Raw genomic sequence first — 16,925 nt, 5'->3', positions numbered from 1 at the left:
CTGTTGTTGTTTATTTATTGTTTACTGTTGTTTACTGTCATGATGTCATCCAGTTTAGAGACGATGAAAAAAATTTTAAAAACAACAACAGATAAACATCCGGTTTAAATTCAGAAAAAGTCATATTAGTCAAACACTAGAAAACTACAGAATGCTTAACAGAAACTTTATGCTGTTTTCAGGTCAACATTTAAATGAAAACTTTATTCTGAGTTCAACAAACAACACAGAATAAAGTTAAAATAATGTGTTCACTTTAAACAGAAACCATTTGTTATTTGCAAATGAGATTCATTTTCTGATTTAAATTCAGTAAAATAGTTTTAATTCTTCAGTCAAATGTTCCATAAAAACAAATGATTCATATCAGTATTTTAAATTTACGGTTCTACTCTGTGTTTAACAGTCAAAATGTAAATGTAGAGTTTTAAAATCAGAATTAAATATTTAATAAAGCAACCGCTTGTTACATTTAAAACCACATTTTTATGAATAACGTCACATTTAAAATGATTTAGAACCTGAGACCAGCTGCTGGTCATATTAAAACCCTGTCAGTGAACTCTAATGGGATTTTTTTTATCTTATTATTATCTGGTTACTACGGTAACAGTTGGAGGTTAAACAGATCATTCCAGAACTGGAGGACACGTTTGAACAATCAGCCTTCTGTTTTCCAGTGTTCTGTTCCATATTGATCAATAATAGGTACTGATTGGCTCGGTATCCACATCAATGGTACCATTTTTATTCCATTTTTATGTGCTGTTTACGGTGGCCGAGAGGTGCAAACCAAATTTACATAATGCAAAACACTTTTACAACCTCCAAGACAAATTTACAAGCAACAAAACACTTTTACAACTTCCAAGACAAATTTACAAGCGACAAAACACTTTTACAAGTCCGAAAACACTTTTACAAATCCAAATTTAACCGGAAAGGGAATTTCCCAACTCCGGCGTATAACCGGAAGGGACAACGAGGACCGGCTAATGCAACTTTTCGTTGTTGTTAATGGTGAACCAAGCGAGCGGGTGATTGTTGCATCGTGGCCCAAATAACTTTACACAACATCTCAAGTTTAGTTCAGTTGTTTTTACTGAAGCTCGTGCACAATCACCAAGCACATATCTTTTAGGTACCGCTTCTTCTGTGGTTCTCTCACAACAGTAGCATTCAGTAGGTAACATTACGCTCGTGCGCCCTCTACTGGAGAAACCGTATAACAACAATATAACGTTGTAATAATTACTGTCCACAGTATACTTGTACATTTAACTTGGAACAAGCCTTGGTATAACATTTAAAACAATAATATTAAATCTCAGTATACCACAGTGATGTTTTGCCCGTTTTGTGGGGAACATATGAACCGATTGACGCGGTTTTGGTTTTCGTGTGGTTGGTCTTTAGAGTGTTTAAATGTCGAGATCAGACCGACAGAGTGCATTAGCCGCTCCTCGTCGTCACTTCCGGTTATACCCCGGAGTTGGGACATTCCCTTTCCGGTTAAATTTGGATTTGTAAAAGTGTTTTCGGACTTGTAAAAGTGTTTTGTCGCTTTTAAATTTGTCTTGGAGGTTGTATAAGTGTTTTGTCGCTTGTAAATTTGTCTTGGAGGTTGTAAAAGTGTTTTGCATTATGTAAATTTGGATTTTGGATTTGTAAAAGTGTTTTTGGACTTGTAAAAGTGTTTTATCGCTTGTAAATTTGTCTTGGAGGTTGTAAAAGTGTTTTGCATTATGTAAATTTGGTTTGCACCTCTCGGCCACCGTAGCTGTTTGCTAACCCTACGCTAATCACAGTAACAGGGTTGCTAGTCCATGCTAATGTTAGCTTTTTCTCAGCAGTAGAAGCTAGATATTTAGCTAGCTGTTACTGCTGACCAAGAGGACAAACTGACTGATGGAAAACAGTCCAAAGAATTAGTTTGATCGTAACAATATGAGGTGAAGGGAGACATTCAATCAAGGCTGACAATGGGATGAAAAGATGAAAAATAGAAGAGAGGACATAGCTTTGCTCTACCCATTCTTTAGGAACACTGTTGGAGGATGGAAACCACAAAAACAAGACACAAAACGACAACGAGACAGAAAACGGCAGAAACGTCATCACCAGGTTATGCTAACATGTTGTGGGACACATTCCATGTACAATAATTATTATTTAAATATTATGTTGATTAAAAAATGTTCCCACAATTACAAGAGACATGAATTAAAAAAATAAAACCCCTAAAAAAAGAGATTTAAATTTTAACGGTTTTATTAGAGATTCAGTTTGGTCATCAGGGGGACAAGAGAAAAATGGCATTTTAGAGGAACTCCAGACTTATTTGGTATTTTAAAGTATTTTAAACATTCTTTTCTCCTAGTTTTTACAGATTTGGTCTCAGGACAATAACATTTACACAACTACTGCAGGTTTTAGGATCTTCTATGTGGATTATAGGATGTAAAATGTCCTCCAGGTCTGGAATGATCCAAACAGCATCCAGAACCAAGACCTTCAGGCCCCTGATTGGTCCTTCAGGTGAGTCACATAGAGAAGGTGTTGCTCTTAAACAAACTCTAAGAACCAACAGCAGCGCTGCCACCTGGTGGAGAGTCTCCGCCACCACAAGGACAAACCTTCAGTGATTCTGGAGGAGCTGCAGGTCAGCATCTGGAGAAGATCTCAGGAGGGAAATGAGCTGATAAAAAGGCTGAGAATGTTTCTAGATCTATTCACCAAACAGAACCGAGGATTAAACCTGGAGTCTGTTTTAAATTGTGGGACTGAGACCAGAAAAGAGGAACCAGGCTGAAAATGAACATCTGGTCTGCAGTCCGACAGGAAACAGCGTCTAAATACTAAAATACAGAAAATGTGGAAGAAGAACCTCAGAAACCCAGGTTCTCTCTGGTTTCTTCTCCAGTTTACAGGTCAGAACCTTGTTCATGTTCCAGAGCAGAATAAAAACTCTGACAGATGTGAGCAGCAGTTGGTGTTTTATTACCAAAAGATGGCAGAGAACTTCATCAACAGCAGAACAGCTGGACAGGAGAACATCTGCTGGTGCACAAACAACATCTTTAGAAGGTCCGTAGAAACGTAGAAAGCAGCAAGAGTCTGAGAAAACTGACATCAGAGAAAAGTTCAAGAGTTCTAACTTCACTGCAACACAATATTAAAGTTACTGACGGCAAACACCTGAAGAACACCTCAGGTACTTCATCTAACAGCTGCTTTACTTCAACCTCCAGCTGCACAGTTCTGAGTTCTGGTTGAACATCTGGCAAAAAGCATGAACAGAACATCTGGACCTGCAACTCAGACCAGAACCAGAACCAGAAGAGAAAAATACTGGACTCAGGTAAACCTGATGCTGGGTGCCAGAGTGGATCGGCTGGAGGGATGCTCTGCTGTGATTGGTTGTCAGGTGATTCTAGTCTCACCTGACCGACACAAAGTAGAGATCAGAGTTTTACTGCCGATGAAGGACTTTTAGTCCAGGTAAACTAACTTCACCTGTTCAGTCTTCCAGTGGAACTCCTGATTCCGACACATTGAAGTTCTAACATCAGGCCTACAATCTGTTGCTAGGCAACAGAAACATGGATGCTACTGTCAGCATCTACTAGCCACCAAAGCTAACCCTTTAGCACGCTAACAACCAGCAGCGTAATGTTGGAAACTACCTGCAGGGATAGAAAGAAATGATGAAACATCTTCATCAGGTATGATGAACCAAAGAATACAAGTGTTAAACTATCGCTGATTTAAGATTACTTCCTCCAACTTTTCTGAAAATTTCACCAAACATGACGCAACTCATGAGCTTTAGCTTACTCACAATGATAAATAACTGCTAGCTGTCTCGCTACATTTCAGCTACTATTCCCTATGAATTGGTTGTGCTCTTAGCTTGCTAACATTTAAACTTTTTTTTGCTAACTATTACTTCTGGCTATTTAACTGGGTATGCTTTACTTTCATCTATTTTAAATATTGAATCATTACTTTACCTCAATAAAAGTTGATTAAATTTCCACTTACAAAGTTGTAAATGAAACCAGAAGTGACTTTTCTCACTTTGAAGGCAGCAGCTAGTTAGCTAGCTACACATCAGCTACATTTCCTCATAGACTTGTTACACTCTTAGCTCGCTAACAATTTCATTTGTATTAACTTATTAAGTTAGCTCTTAAAAATACCATGATGAATAACTGCTAGCTAGCTAGCTAACTATCTAGCTACTTTTTAGCTACTATTTCCCTGTGAACTGGTTATGCGCTTAGCTTGCTAGTTACCCTTTCTTGTTGCTAACTATCACTTTTGGCTACTCCTCTGCGTATCCATGATTTTCCCGTCTATTTTCACCATTTATATGTTACTATACCAAGATAAACAAAATGCAAGTCCAACAACGTTCACATGGACTCCTCTCACAGTCGACACAAGGCCAATGGAAGGGCGTAGCTAGCTAGCTAGCTACACATCAGCTACGTTTCCCCACAGACTGGTTAGACTCTTAGCTCGCTAACAGTTTCATTTGCATTAACTTACTAATTAAATTAGCCTTTACAAATATCATAATGATTTACTGCTAGCTAGCTAACCACCTAGCTACATATCAGCTAGTACAAGTGGAACAAACTGCCAGTGGAGTTAAAACTTTCACCAAATGTAGACAATTTTAATTCTAGGTTAAAAACATTTTTCTCATGCGCCTATGCATGAAATCAGCATGGTATCCTTTAACTATCTGCACCTCACTGTATTCCTCTAAATGTTTGTAAAAAGCACTTTGAATTGTCTTGGACATGAAGGGTTCTATACAAATAAACTTGCCTTGCCTTACCATTCCCTATGAATTGGTTGTGCTCTTAGCTTTCTTGCTAACATTTAAACTTTTTTTTGCTATTACTTTTGGCTATTTAACTGGGTGTCCTTGACTTTCATCTCTTTTAAATATTTATCCATTACTTTACCTCAATACAGTTAATTAAACTTCCACTTACAAAGTTGTAAATGAAACCAGAAGTGACTTTTCTCACTTGGATGGAAGGTAGTAGCTAGCTAGCTAGCTACACATCAGCTACGTTTCCCCGTAGACTGGTTACACTCTTAGCTTGCTAACGGTTTCATTAGCATTAATTTAATAATTAAATTAGCTTTTACAAACACCATGTTGAATAACCACTAGGTGTCTTGCTACCTAGCTACACATTAACTACTATTTCCCAAAGACCTGGTTGTGCTCTTAGTGTGATAGTTAGCAATTTGACCCTTTCTTTTTGCTAACTATCACTTTTGGCTACTCCTCTGCGTATCCATGACTTTCCTCTATTTTAACCATTTATACATTACTGTACCAAGATAAACATGTGAGTCCAACAATGTTCACATGGACTCCTCTCACAGTCAACACGATGCCATTGGAAGGCAGCAGCTAGCTAGCTAGCTACACATCTGCTATGTTTCCCCATAGATTGGTTACACTCAGCTTTCTAACAGTAACTTATTAAATTAGTCTTTACAAACACCATGACAAATAACTGCTAGTTAGCTAACTATGTAGCTACATATTAGCTACTATTTCCTATGGATTGGTGGCGCTCTTAGCGTGTCAGCTAACCATTTACTTAATTATTTTAGTTGGTTAACCAACAGTCTATGTCTATTGAAACAACTTCCCACAATTTTAGCTCAATAAACATGATTAAATTTCATTTATGAGGTCGTGAACAAAACAGAGGCGTCTGATTGGACTAACACAGTAAACACGCGGTGTCTAACAACCAATCACACAGCAGCATCCCTCTATCCGATCCGATCTCACCAAACTCAGAGCTCTTTTTTTTTGGCATCATTGGGGTGCAACTCCAGGAAACTCTGCACCTCGTGGCTCAGTTGTCAGGTTCTAGACACCTGTGAAGGCAGATTTCAGCCAATCAGAGCTCTCCATCTGGTTTAAAGAGAGGGGCTGGTTTGACAATGATTAGCGTAGAAATATGAGAAATCAGAGCCTGTGACAGTAAATCCTGTATTTAGTCTGAACACAGTAAATATCAAAGTACATCCACAGAAACATGCAGGAGATTGGGTGTTTTTGCCCTGAGGTTCGTCTGCAGGTTTACCTTCCACTAATGTCACCTGAGAGGCAAAACCCAGGGCACAGAGAGCTGAGACACCTCAGAGAAAATCAAACACTAAACTGCAGAATGTGACATTTATGAGCATCAGCTGATGTTTTATTTCATAACAGACCTCCATGTCGTCTCATATTGCTCTTCAATGAATCTGTACCTGGCTCTGAACTGAACGATGACTTTCAGACGTCTACCGGACACGAAGCAGCTCAGAGTGATTCTGGTTTCTGATAAATAAAGTTCAAGTTTCCTTTAAAGCAGATTCAAGTTCACCCAAAGAGACATTCACTGTTAGAGAGAAGGCACGATGATGTCACTTCCTGTAAACAACACACCCAACAGCAGCACACACACACACACACACACACACACATCCACACACACACACACACACACACACACACACACACACACACACACACACACACACACACACACACACACACAGACACACACACACACACACACACACACACAGCAGGTTCACAGTTTCCGCTTCAGAATAAAAGCCTGGCAGTAAACAGACGGATGGCGCCTCCTGTCCGTCACCTGAGGTCTAGCAGGCCGAGCTTCGAGTCCCGAACCACCACATGTTTACACACCTGAGGATGACAGGGGGACGAACTTCAGACACAAACAGGTGAGGCCTCACGTCAGCCAATCAGAACAGGTCACATGTTTACAGGAAGGAAGTCTCCCTGAACGATCAGCATGACGATGATAAACACATGCTAGCAACCTAACGGTTCTCTGAAAACAGAATGGAGAACATGATAGAACACGACAGAACGTGATAGAACATGACACAGAACATGATAGAACATGGCAGAACATGATAGAACATGGGAGAACATGATAGAACATGATAGAACATGGCAGAACATGATAGAACATGGATGAACATGATAGAACATGATAGAACATGACAGAACATGATAGAACATTACAGTAGGGTTCTCACAGTGAACAGCGGAGGTTCCTTGGAGTGAGGATGGAAACCTTTGAGTCTGCATCCAGAAACCTCCGACATCCCCGGACCCGTCAGCCTGAACACACCGGTACTGAGACAGGGGGTGGAGCCAGGGTTAGCAGGAATCATGGGAAATGAAGTCCACAGAGAGAGTGTACGTGTGTATGCGTGTGTGTGTGTGTGTGTGTGTGTGTGTGTCTATGTGTGTGTGTGTGTGCGTTGGACGTACTCGTTGTGTTTGGGAGCGCAGACGATGGCGACGGCCTCTGGCAGCATCAGCTGGTAGGAACAGTGAGTGTGGAGGTCGACGCTGGAGAGGAAGGCCGTCTGAGTGGGATGAGTCTGAACACAGAGGTCAGAGGTCACACACTGAACTACAACAGAGGTCAGAGACCGAACCCCTCTAACCGCTTCAAAGCGTGATGTGACTCTGAACTGGAGCAGATTGAGACCTCCGTTCATCTGTTGCTATCTGTGATGCTGCCATGGCCACCGTTGCCATGGTGATATACAATCATGCAAATGAAGGAAAAGCACAGCGGAGGTCGTTGTACTGAGTGTGTTTGGTGTTTACGGGTTGAACAGATTATTTGACGTGTGTAATTGAAGCTGAGGACGTCAGAGGGTCACTGATCACGTTATTGATTAGTCACTTTATTGATCAAACATGGCAGAAATTTCTCGTCGAGTTGACAAAGCTCTCTGTGTTTTTATTTTATTTATTTATTCATTTATTTGATCAGGGACCATGCAATTATCATAGAACACATAGAACTGATGCATTACATATAGAGTGTGTAGCATTGAGCTAATTTTCAACTCCTGTCCCTGGTTGGGCTTTTAAGTAAAAGTAGTCAAAGGATAAAACACAAATAAAAACAGCACAGACAACATTAAAAACCTATAACCCCAACCAATCCACGCACACACAAACACGCACAATGTCAGTCGGACCTTTTAGATATTATGGTGGGTACATTGTTTTTCTTTCAGCCAATACTTAAATTTTGCTGTAAAAGTTTTTAAATCTGCTATCCTATTAATTTCGTTAGGTTTATCTTGTATTTAGCATTTGCCTGTCTTTAGTTTGTGTTTAGCCTGTCTTTAGTTTGTGTTTATCTTGTGTTTAGCCTGTCTTTATCTTGTGTTTAGCCTGTCTTTAGCTTGTGTTTAGCCTGTCTTTAGTTTGTGTTTAGCCTGTCTTTAGTTTGTGTTTAGATTGTCTTTAGCTTGTGTTTAGCTTGTGTTTATCCTGTCTTTAGATTGTGCTTAGCTTGTCTTTAGCTTGTGTTTGCCTGTCTTTAGCTTGTGTTTGGTCTGCGTTTAGCTTGTGTTTAGCCTGTCTTTAGCTTGTTTCTAGGTTTTGCTTAGCATGTGTCTAGCCTGTGCTTAGCTTGTATTGAGTCTATCTTTAGCATATTCTGCCTGTTGTTAGTATGTGTTTAACCTGTCGTAATCATGCATTTAGTCTGTCTTTAGCCCATCTTCATCCTATTTTTTCCAAGTGAGTAGTGCATATTTGGCTTGTTTAGTCTGTCTTTAGCATGTATTTAGCATGTGCCTAGCCTGTCTTTAGCATGTGTTTATCAATAGCTTCTTTTTAGCCTATGTTTTGCGTGTATTCAGCATGTCTTGAGCATGTGTTTAGCCTCCGTTTAGCACATGTTTAGCTCTCTTTAGCTTGTGTTTAGCTTTTGTTCGCCGTGTGTTTGCCATGTGTTCAGCATGTAGCCCTACATGGATCCAGCCCAGCGTCAGCAGATTCTGCTGGTCCTGGAAACTGAACAGTTCCTCCACGTTCTCCATGTCGCAGAAATCCGGACCGGCCGACTGCTTGGGGATCACGACGTGAGTCAACACAAACTCATTGTGTGTCTGAGGGCAAGAGACAATCCAACTGTTAACAGTAGTTAGTATTACCAGTTACCCACAGGTTAGTATCTCTAAGTTAACAGTAGTTAGTATTACCAGGAACCCACAGGTTATTATCTCTAAGTTAACAGTAGTTAGTACTACCAGGCGTCCACAGAGGACTCCACAGGTTTCTATGCCTCTCGCTGTGTTGGATTCGGCCAGCAGGAGGAAGCGATACGTCAGATCTCTGGGAATCACCACCCGCCTCAGACCCTCCACCCTCTGACCTGCACACACAAAACAAAAAAACTCAGGAGGATAAACAACAACAACAACAACAAACTGGACCGTCTGGTTGGTTTTAACTAATCTGAACGTAACTAGAAGGTCTGAATTAACTTGAGGTTCAAGCTGTTTCATTAAGTTAAACTGGATTTCAACAGTCCTGGATTACTCAGAGGTCATCAGCAGCTCAGACGACTCTAATAAAGATCCTTAGGTAAACTGAACACCTGGCACACCTGAAAGTCAGTGAGCAGGGCAAAGAAGCAGCTCCACACATGGTTTAAATCAGGTTCACTTAAAAACAACAAGAAACTAGCAAGTACAGACCGTGTACTGTGTGTACATGCGTGTACTCACTGTGTACTCCTGCCAATGTAGCGGCTGGTTGGCTGACGGGAGCAGGTGGTCTGTTTCTGTTAGGATCCGCCCCCTGGGACCGTACGCTGTCTCTGATTGGCTGGTGAGACAGACAGGAGCCATCCGTCACCTCAGGCACTTTGGTCTCCACCTGTAGGAGAAGCAGTACAGCTGGTACTACACAGTACTACACAGTTCTACAGGTACTACATAGTACTACATAGTACTACACAGTATTACATGGTACTACATGGTACTACACAGTACTACAGATACTACGCAATACTACACAGTTCTACAGATACTACATAGTACTACACAGTACTACATATTTCTACAGATACTACACAGTACTACACAATACTACAGATACTACATAGTACTGATACTAGACAGTATTACAGAGTACTGCACAGTCCTACAGACTGCTGACAGTACACTGTACTTACACTACTAGTAGTAGTAGTTGCAGTACTAGCAGCAATAATAGCAGTAGTAGTTGCAGTACTAGCAGCAGTAGTAGCTGCAGTACTAGTAGCAGTAGTACCAGTAGTACCACAGTGTTGCGGCTACCTTTTGCTCCGCCTCCTCTGCTCTTCGATTGGCCAGCTCCTGCCGCCTCAGCTGGTCCTCGAAGTAGCGGAACTGTTCTGATTCGATCTGCATCCGTCGCAGCGCCGCCACTCGCTGACGCTCCTCCTCTAAGAACCGCCTCCTGTCCTCATCCAATAGGGAGAGCCGCTGCAGCTGCTGGCCACACCCACCCACTACCACGGCCTGGCTCTGAGGACACAGCAGTACCAGTACATGAGTACTGTCAACTTAATGCAGTACACGTACACAGTACTATCAGCTTCATGCAGTAAAAATATACAGTACTATAAACTGTATGCAGTAAGAGTACACAGCAGTATGAGCATCATATAAAACATGTACGCAGTACTATCAGCTTCATGTAGTAAAAAATACATGAGTATTATACAAGTAATGCAAGCACAATCAGCTTCGAGTAGTAAAAAATACACAAGTATACTAAGTTTCATGCAGTAAATGCACAAGCACGATCAGCTTCGAGTAGTAAAAGTACATAAGTATTCTCAGTTTTTGAAGTAAAAGTACATAAATACTGTGAGCTTCATATAGGCCCTATGGAGGGCCCCGAGGTGAATTAAAGGTCATGGGTGAACATGCTAGTGCTGCTAAGCTAATGTAATATTTAGAGCTAATCCCTGAAGCTTAGCAAACATTAGCATTAGCTTATATTAGCTTAAATAGCTAACATGCTAACCTTCATCAGTGAATGATCATTTTAAAATCATACATGTCACATGTACTCATCACATACAGGCCACTCCAATGGATGAGACCCATACTGCTCTGAACCCCACTAATCAATAACCAATAATCAGTAACCAATAATCAATAACCAATAATCAATGACCAATAACCAATAATAGGTAACCAATAACAAATAATCAATAACCAATAATCACTAATCAGTAACGAATACACAATAACCAATAACCAAAAACCAATATCTGCTGCAGTTCTGATTTAACAGATAAACACCTGTCTGAAATAAACCTAATCTGATTAATACCTGAACACAGTACTGCTGCGCTGCGATTGGTCCACACTCACCTGGGCTCTCAGGTACTCGCTGTGCTCTCTGCTGTATTTCTCCTCTAGACGCTTCTTCAGTTCGTCTCTCCGAGGAAATGCAACTTCCTGCAGCTTCTGCAGACACAAGAAAGAATCAGGAGAACATCAGGATGGAACCAGGAGGACAAACACCAGGAAGAAAAACAAGACAGATCCAGGAGGACAAACATCAGGAGGACAAAGCCAGGAGGACAAAGATCAGAATAACAAACATCAGGAAGACAAACACCAGGAGGACAAACATCAGGGGGACAAACATCAGGGGGACAAACTCTACAAGCCTGGAAAAAGCTCCAGAGCTGATGGGGCTTCAGGTTACCTTCATGATGAGTTGCTTCTCTGGGACTGATGAACTCTGTTGGTAGTCTCTGTGGCCAGGTAGCTTCTCTACAAACAGACTGAACAAAGCAGCAGGTGAAGTTCACAACAAACATGGTGTTCAGTCAGTCAGGTGTTGGTTCAGATGGTCAGGTGTTGAGGTGTTGGGTCAGGTGTTGAGATGTTGGGTCAGATGTTGAGGTGTTGGGTCAGGTGTTGAGGTGTTGGGTCAGGTGTTGAGGTGTTGGGTCAGGTGTTGGGTCAGGTGTTGAGAAGTTGGATCAGGTGTTCAGGTGTCGCGGTGGGGTCTTACATGATGAACTTGGTGTAGAGGACGTAGGCGTTCTCCAGACTGCCCTCCTCCAGGTAAACCGCTGCCATGCGCTCCATCTCCACTCCAGAGCGAAAGTATCTTCTGGGCGCCACGTCCTCGTTAATCTCCACGCTGCATCCCATCTTCCCCAGAGCCCGAACACGCTCCGCTGCCGTCAGTGTCACATCCGTGTAGTCCGGTTCTGCTGCCAGCTTCTTCTGCACAACAAACAGAGGTTCAGAGGCGCTGAGCTAGAAGGCAAAACCTGACTGAACACCTGAACACCTGACTGATGGAACGTCTGACTGATGGAATGTCTGACTGATGGAACACCTGAACACCTGACTGATGGAACACCTGACTGATGGAACGTCTGACTGATAGAACACCTGAACACCTGAACACCTGACTGATGGAAAACCTGAATATCTGATTGACAGAGCATCTGACTGATGGAACATCTAAACACCTGACTGATGGAACGCCTCATTTCATGATGAGATGAGTTTTTATGAGTTTTAATCAAGTAATAAAAATGAACAATAAATTCATGAAGGGAAACAAACAAAACTGTCCCAGACGGATAAACTGACAGAAACAAGACAAAAACTGAAACAAAATGAGACACAGAAGAACAGGAAGAGGCTGTGAAACTAGAAATAGTTCAGTATTTTCAGTATCCAGTGGTTGAACATCTGTGGACACCTGGAGACTCGTCGGTTCCAGGTTTTTACCTTTTTGTAAAATAAATAATGACATGAATATTGTTCGAGCTTTTCAGAACACATGGAGCTGAGCTGGACGGTGTATCCAGGCAGCAAACTGAGATTTCTGGTAGAGCCTGAATGCAGCGTTTGTTCTGCAGCTCATTTCCATGAAGAGATGCTGGAGGATAAGAAGCTCTCTGTCCACAGAAAACTCATCCAGAAGCAGAGGAAACTGAGTGAAGGAGACGAGAGGAAAGGCATAAAACCACACAACAACCACAATAAAACAACACAACAACAAAACCACACAACAAACGCAACAACACCACCACACAACAGCAAAATCACAAAATAACACAATAACAAAACCACACAACAAAAACCCACACAACAAACGCAACAACACCACACAACAGCAAAATCACAAAACAACACAACAAAACCACAAAACAACAAAACCAAAAAAACACACAACAATCACAATAAAACAACACAACAAAACCACATAACAACAAACCCACACAACAAATGCAACAACAACACCACACAACGGCAAAATCACAAAACAACACAACAAAACCACAAAACCACACAATAACCACAATAAAACAACACGACAAAACCACACAACTACAAAACAACAAAACCACACAACAACCACAATAAAACAACGCAACAACAAAACCACACAACAAACACAACACCACACAACAGCAAAATCACAAAACAACACAAAACCACAAAACAACAAAACCAAAAAAACACACAACAATCACAATAAAACAACACAACAACAAAACCACACAACAAACCCACACAACAAACGCAACAACAACACACAACAGCAAAATCACAAAACAACACAACAAAACCACAAAACCACACAACCACAATAAAACAACACGACAAAACCACAAAACTACAAAACAACAAAACCACACAACAAAACCACACAACAAGAAAACCACAAAACAACACAACAAAACCAAACAAAACCACAAAACAACAAAACCACACAACAACAAAACCACAAAACCACACAACAATCACAATAAAACAACACAACAAAACCACACAACAACAAAACAACAAAACCACAAAACAGCACGACAAAACCACACAACAACAAAACCACAAAACAACAAAACCCCCAAACCACACAACAACAAAACCACACAACACAACAACAAAACAACAAAACCACACAACAAAACAACACAACAACAAAACCACAAAACAAAACAACAAAACCACACAACAACAAAACCACAATACAACACAACCACAAAACTGCAAAACAACGCAACAACAAAACCACAAAACAACACAGCAACAAAACAACAAACCCCAAAATGACACAACAAAACAACAAAATCACACAACAACAAAACCACACAACAACAAAACAACAAAACCAAAAAAACTACAGAACAACAACAAAATGACAAAATGAATCAAACGGAGCAGATGCGTCTTTCATCGGCTTCACATCAGTAAAAATTCTGAGAACTCACCAACGTATTTAAGCTGAAGCCTTGGTCCATGTTGTGTGTGTGTGTGTGTGTGTGTGTGTGTGTGTGTGTGTGTGTGTGTGTGTGTGTGTGTGTGTGTGAGACTGTGTGTCTGTGTCACTGCTCGGCCCACGGTCGACTCGTCCATCTGCCACCTCCCATGATGCTTCACTGCAGGGAGACAGAAATCAGAGACGTTAAGAGAAATTCCTTTAAATTCACAGAGATGGAGTTTTATTTCCCATCTTCATCATCATCATCACCATCATCATCATCACCATCCTGCTTGTCCTTCAGTTTGGTTACCATGACGACCGGTAGCTAACCACCTGGTGATTCATCGTCCACTTTAGCGAAGACGACAGAACAAGCGGAGCTCCCACTCCTCACCGTTTCACCGGCGATGGGAAAAACCAGCGCTGATTCTGGATGCTGTCGTCATGGCAACAGGTGAATACAGGCTGGAGGGCAGTTTGTGTAACCGAGCGACTCTCAAACCATCGTCTCCTCGAACAGCATCTCATCCACGTTCAGAGAAGAACGTCGTTCACCAACACTCCCACCGAGGACAACAACCGTCTGACAGAAACCCACAAACTGACGTGAACACGTTGAACAGCAGCTTCTAAAGGCAGGAAAAGTTCCAAGAGATACTCAGATACCACCCTGAAATTTTAACACCAAAATGCTGTGAAAACAGACCGGACGTCTTTGAACGCCATTTGTAAAATAAAACAACAAAAGAAGCTGACGCTGGTTTGGTGTGTTTAGTCGTAGCTGCTGGGATCAGGTAGAACAGGTAAACCCCACCCACCGCTGCACAGGCAGCAAGCAGATATTCACATTCTCCTCCCCGAGTGAAATCAGCTCAAAATCAGCCTGAAATCATCTTAAAATCAATCTGAAATCAGCTCAAAATCAACCTGAGATCAGCTCAAAGTCAACCTGAGATCAGCTCAAAGTCAGCTCAAAATCTGCCCAAAATCACCATAAAATTAGCCTGAAATCAGCCCACACTGAGCCAGAAGTCCGTTAAAAATCTGTTGAAAATCAGCCTGACATCAGTCCAAACTCAGCACAAAATTAGACTAAACTGAAGCTGAAATCAGGCCAAACTCTGCCTGAATTCAGCTCAAAATCAGCCTGGATTAAACATAAATTCAGCCAGAAATCAGACAAAACTGAATTTCAAATCAAATAAAATCTGAAATCAGTCCAGAAATTTGCCAGAAACTTCCCTGAAATTACAGAAATCATTACAGAATCAACCTGAAATCAGCCCGATATGAAACTAAAATCAACCCAAAGTGAGACAGACGGCAGTTCAAAGATCAGCTGAAATCAGCCAGAAATCAAGTGAATCTCAGTCAGAAATCAGAGCAAACTCTGCCTCAAACCATCATCAGATCGTCATCAAATCATCCAGATTTCAGGCCAGAGCTCTAACCCTGGATGCCGTTGGAGGATTTAAATCTGTCAGCAGGACTTCAGCTGTGATTCTGGTTTGAGGTGAATCAGCAGAAGTGGAACCTGTTGGTCTGCATTCACGAATGTACTCAATACTGTAGAAGTATTCCTGGAATAAAACGGGTCCAGCAGGTTCTGGTTCTGTCACCAACAGCGATGCTGGATCCGGACCTACACTTACCGGCTCGTTGTCGCTTCTATGTCCGCAGACTGGCGGCATCCCTCGGCCACATGTGGAGCCCGGAGGTCGCTGGAGGTCCGGGATGGAGGACTGGGAGCCAACTGGAGGACTGGGACCTGGGCTGGGAAACTCTGTCCCAGGCTGGAGGACTCTGTCCCGGGCTGGAGGACTGGGACCCGGACTGGAGGACTCTGTCCCGGGCTGGAGGACTCGGGTCTGGATTGGAGGACTGGGACCCGGACTGGAGGACTCTGTCCCTGCCAGAGGACTCTGTCCCCGCCGGAGGACTCTGTCCCGGCTGGAGGACCCTGTCCCGGCTGGAGGACCCTGTCCCGGCTGGAGGACTCTGTCCCCGCCGGAGGACTGGGATAAGGCTGGAGGACTCTGTCCCGGCTGGAGGACTCTGTCCCGGCTGGAGGACTCTGTCCCCGCCGGAGGACTGGGATAAGGCTGGAGGACTCTGTCCCTGCTGGAGGCGGTGCCGCGGCTCGACAGGTGTGAGGAAGCGGCGGTAAAATGGCTGAAAGCTCCGGATGCTTCACAGATGGAGGCCGCAGAGATCGTCTCTACTGACAGATGACTCACTACACCTTCTATGTGAACTCTGCACATGCGCATCACCGCGTCCACAAAGATGGGACATTTGAGATATCTCACTCTCACACATTTTCCGGACACCAAACTGAGAAGAGATCCAGAGGAAATAACAACAATAGTACTATTACTACTACTAGTACTACTACTGCTACTTACTAGTACTATTACCACCACCACTGCTAGTACTACTACTACTACCAATACTACTACGCTGCTACTACTACCATTACCGGTACTACTACTACCACTACTACTGCTACATCTGTTTAAATGTGTCTGTTTCTGACGATTATGTTTGTGGAGCTCAGCTTGACTTCTGTGGTCTCTGGTTCTGGTCCTAGTGCTAGTCCCTGGTTCTGGTCTCTAGTCTCTGGTTCTGGTTCTAGTCTCTGGTTCTGGTCTCTAGTCTCTGGTTCTAGTCTCTTGTCTCTGGTTCTGGTTCTGGTTCTAGTCTCTGAGTCTGGTCTCTAGTCTCTGGTTCTGGTTCTGGTCTCTAGTCTCTGGTTCTAGTCTCTGGTCTCTGGTTATGGTTCTAGTCTCTGGTTCTGGTCTCTAGTCTCTGG

At 42.3% G+C, this 16,925-nt stretch overlaps 1 protein-coding gene across 2 annotated transcripts; it reads right to left on the bottom strand.

Moving 5' to 3' along the window:
* Positions 1-2,979: 2,979 nt before the first annotated feature.
* Positions 2,980-15,906, bottom strand: stambpl1 (STAM binding protein-like 1). 2 transcript variants are annotated; one of them, XM_023270214.3, is made up of 12 exons: positions 15,766-15,906; positions 14,121-14,288; positions 11,900-12,117; positions 11,588-11,666; positions 11,248-11,343; positions 10,180-10,389; positions 9,607-9,757; positions 9,127-9,251; positions 8,848-8,985; positions 7,340-7,452; positions 7,102-7,201; positions 2,980-6,742 (listed from the first exon to the last, which is right to left on the bottom strand). In XM_023270214.3, exons 2-12 carry the CDS (start codon positions 14,148-14,150, stop codon positions 6,686-6,688), a joined length of 1,317 nt encoding a protein of 438 aa, XP_023125982.2. In that variant the 5' UTR covers positions 14,151-14,288; positions 15,766-15,906; the 3' UTR covers positions 2,980-6,685. The 2 variants fall into 2 exon arrangements, with proteins under 2 accessions (XP_023125982.2, XP_035804076.2); XM_035948183.2 differs by lacking the exon at positions 15,766-15,906 and adding an exon at positions 14,381-14,966.
* Positions 15,907-16,925: the final 1,019 nt, after the last annotated feature.

This window comes from Amphiprion ocellaris, chromosome 18 (genome assembly GCF_022539595.1).
Source record: "Amphiprion ocellaris isolate individual 3 ecotype Okinawa chromosome 18, ASM2253959v1, whole genome shotgun sequence".
Classification (NCBI taxonomy): Eukaryota; Metazoa; Chordata; class Actinopteri; family Pomacentridae; genus Amphiprion; species Amphiprion ocellaris.
The sequence above is the reverse complement of the archived record's forward strand: the minus strand, read 5'-3'. Positions and strand labels throughout refer to the sequence as shown.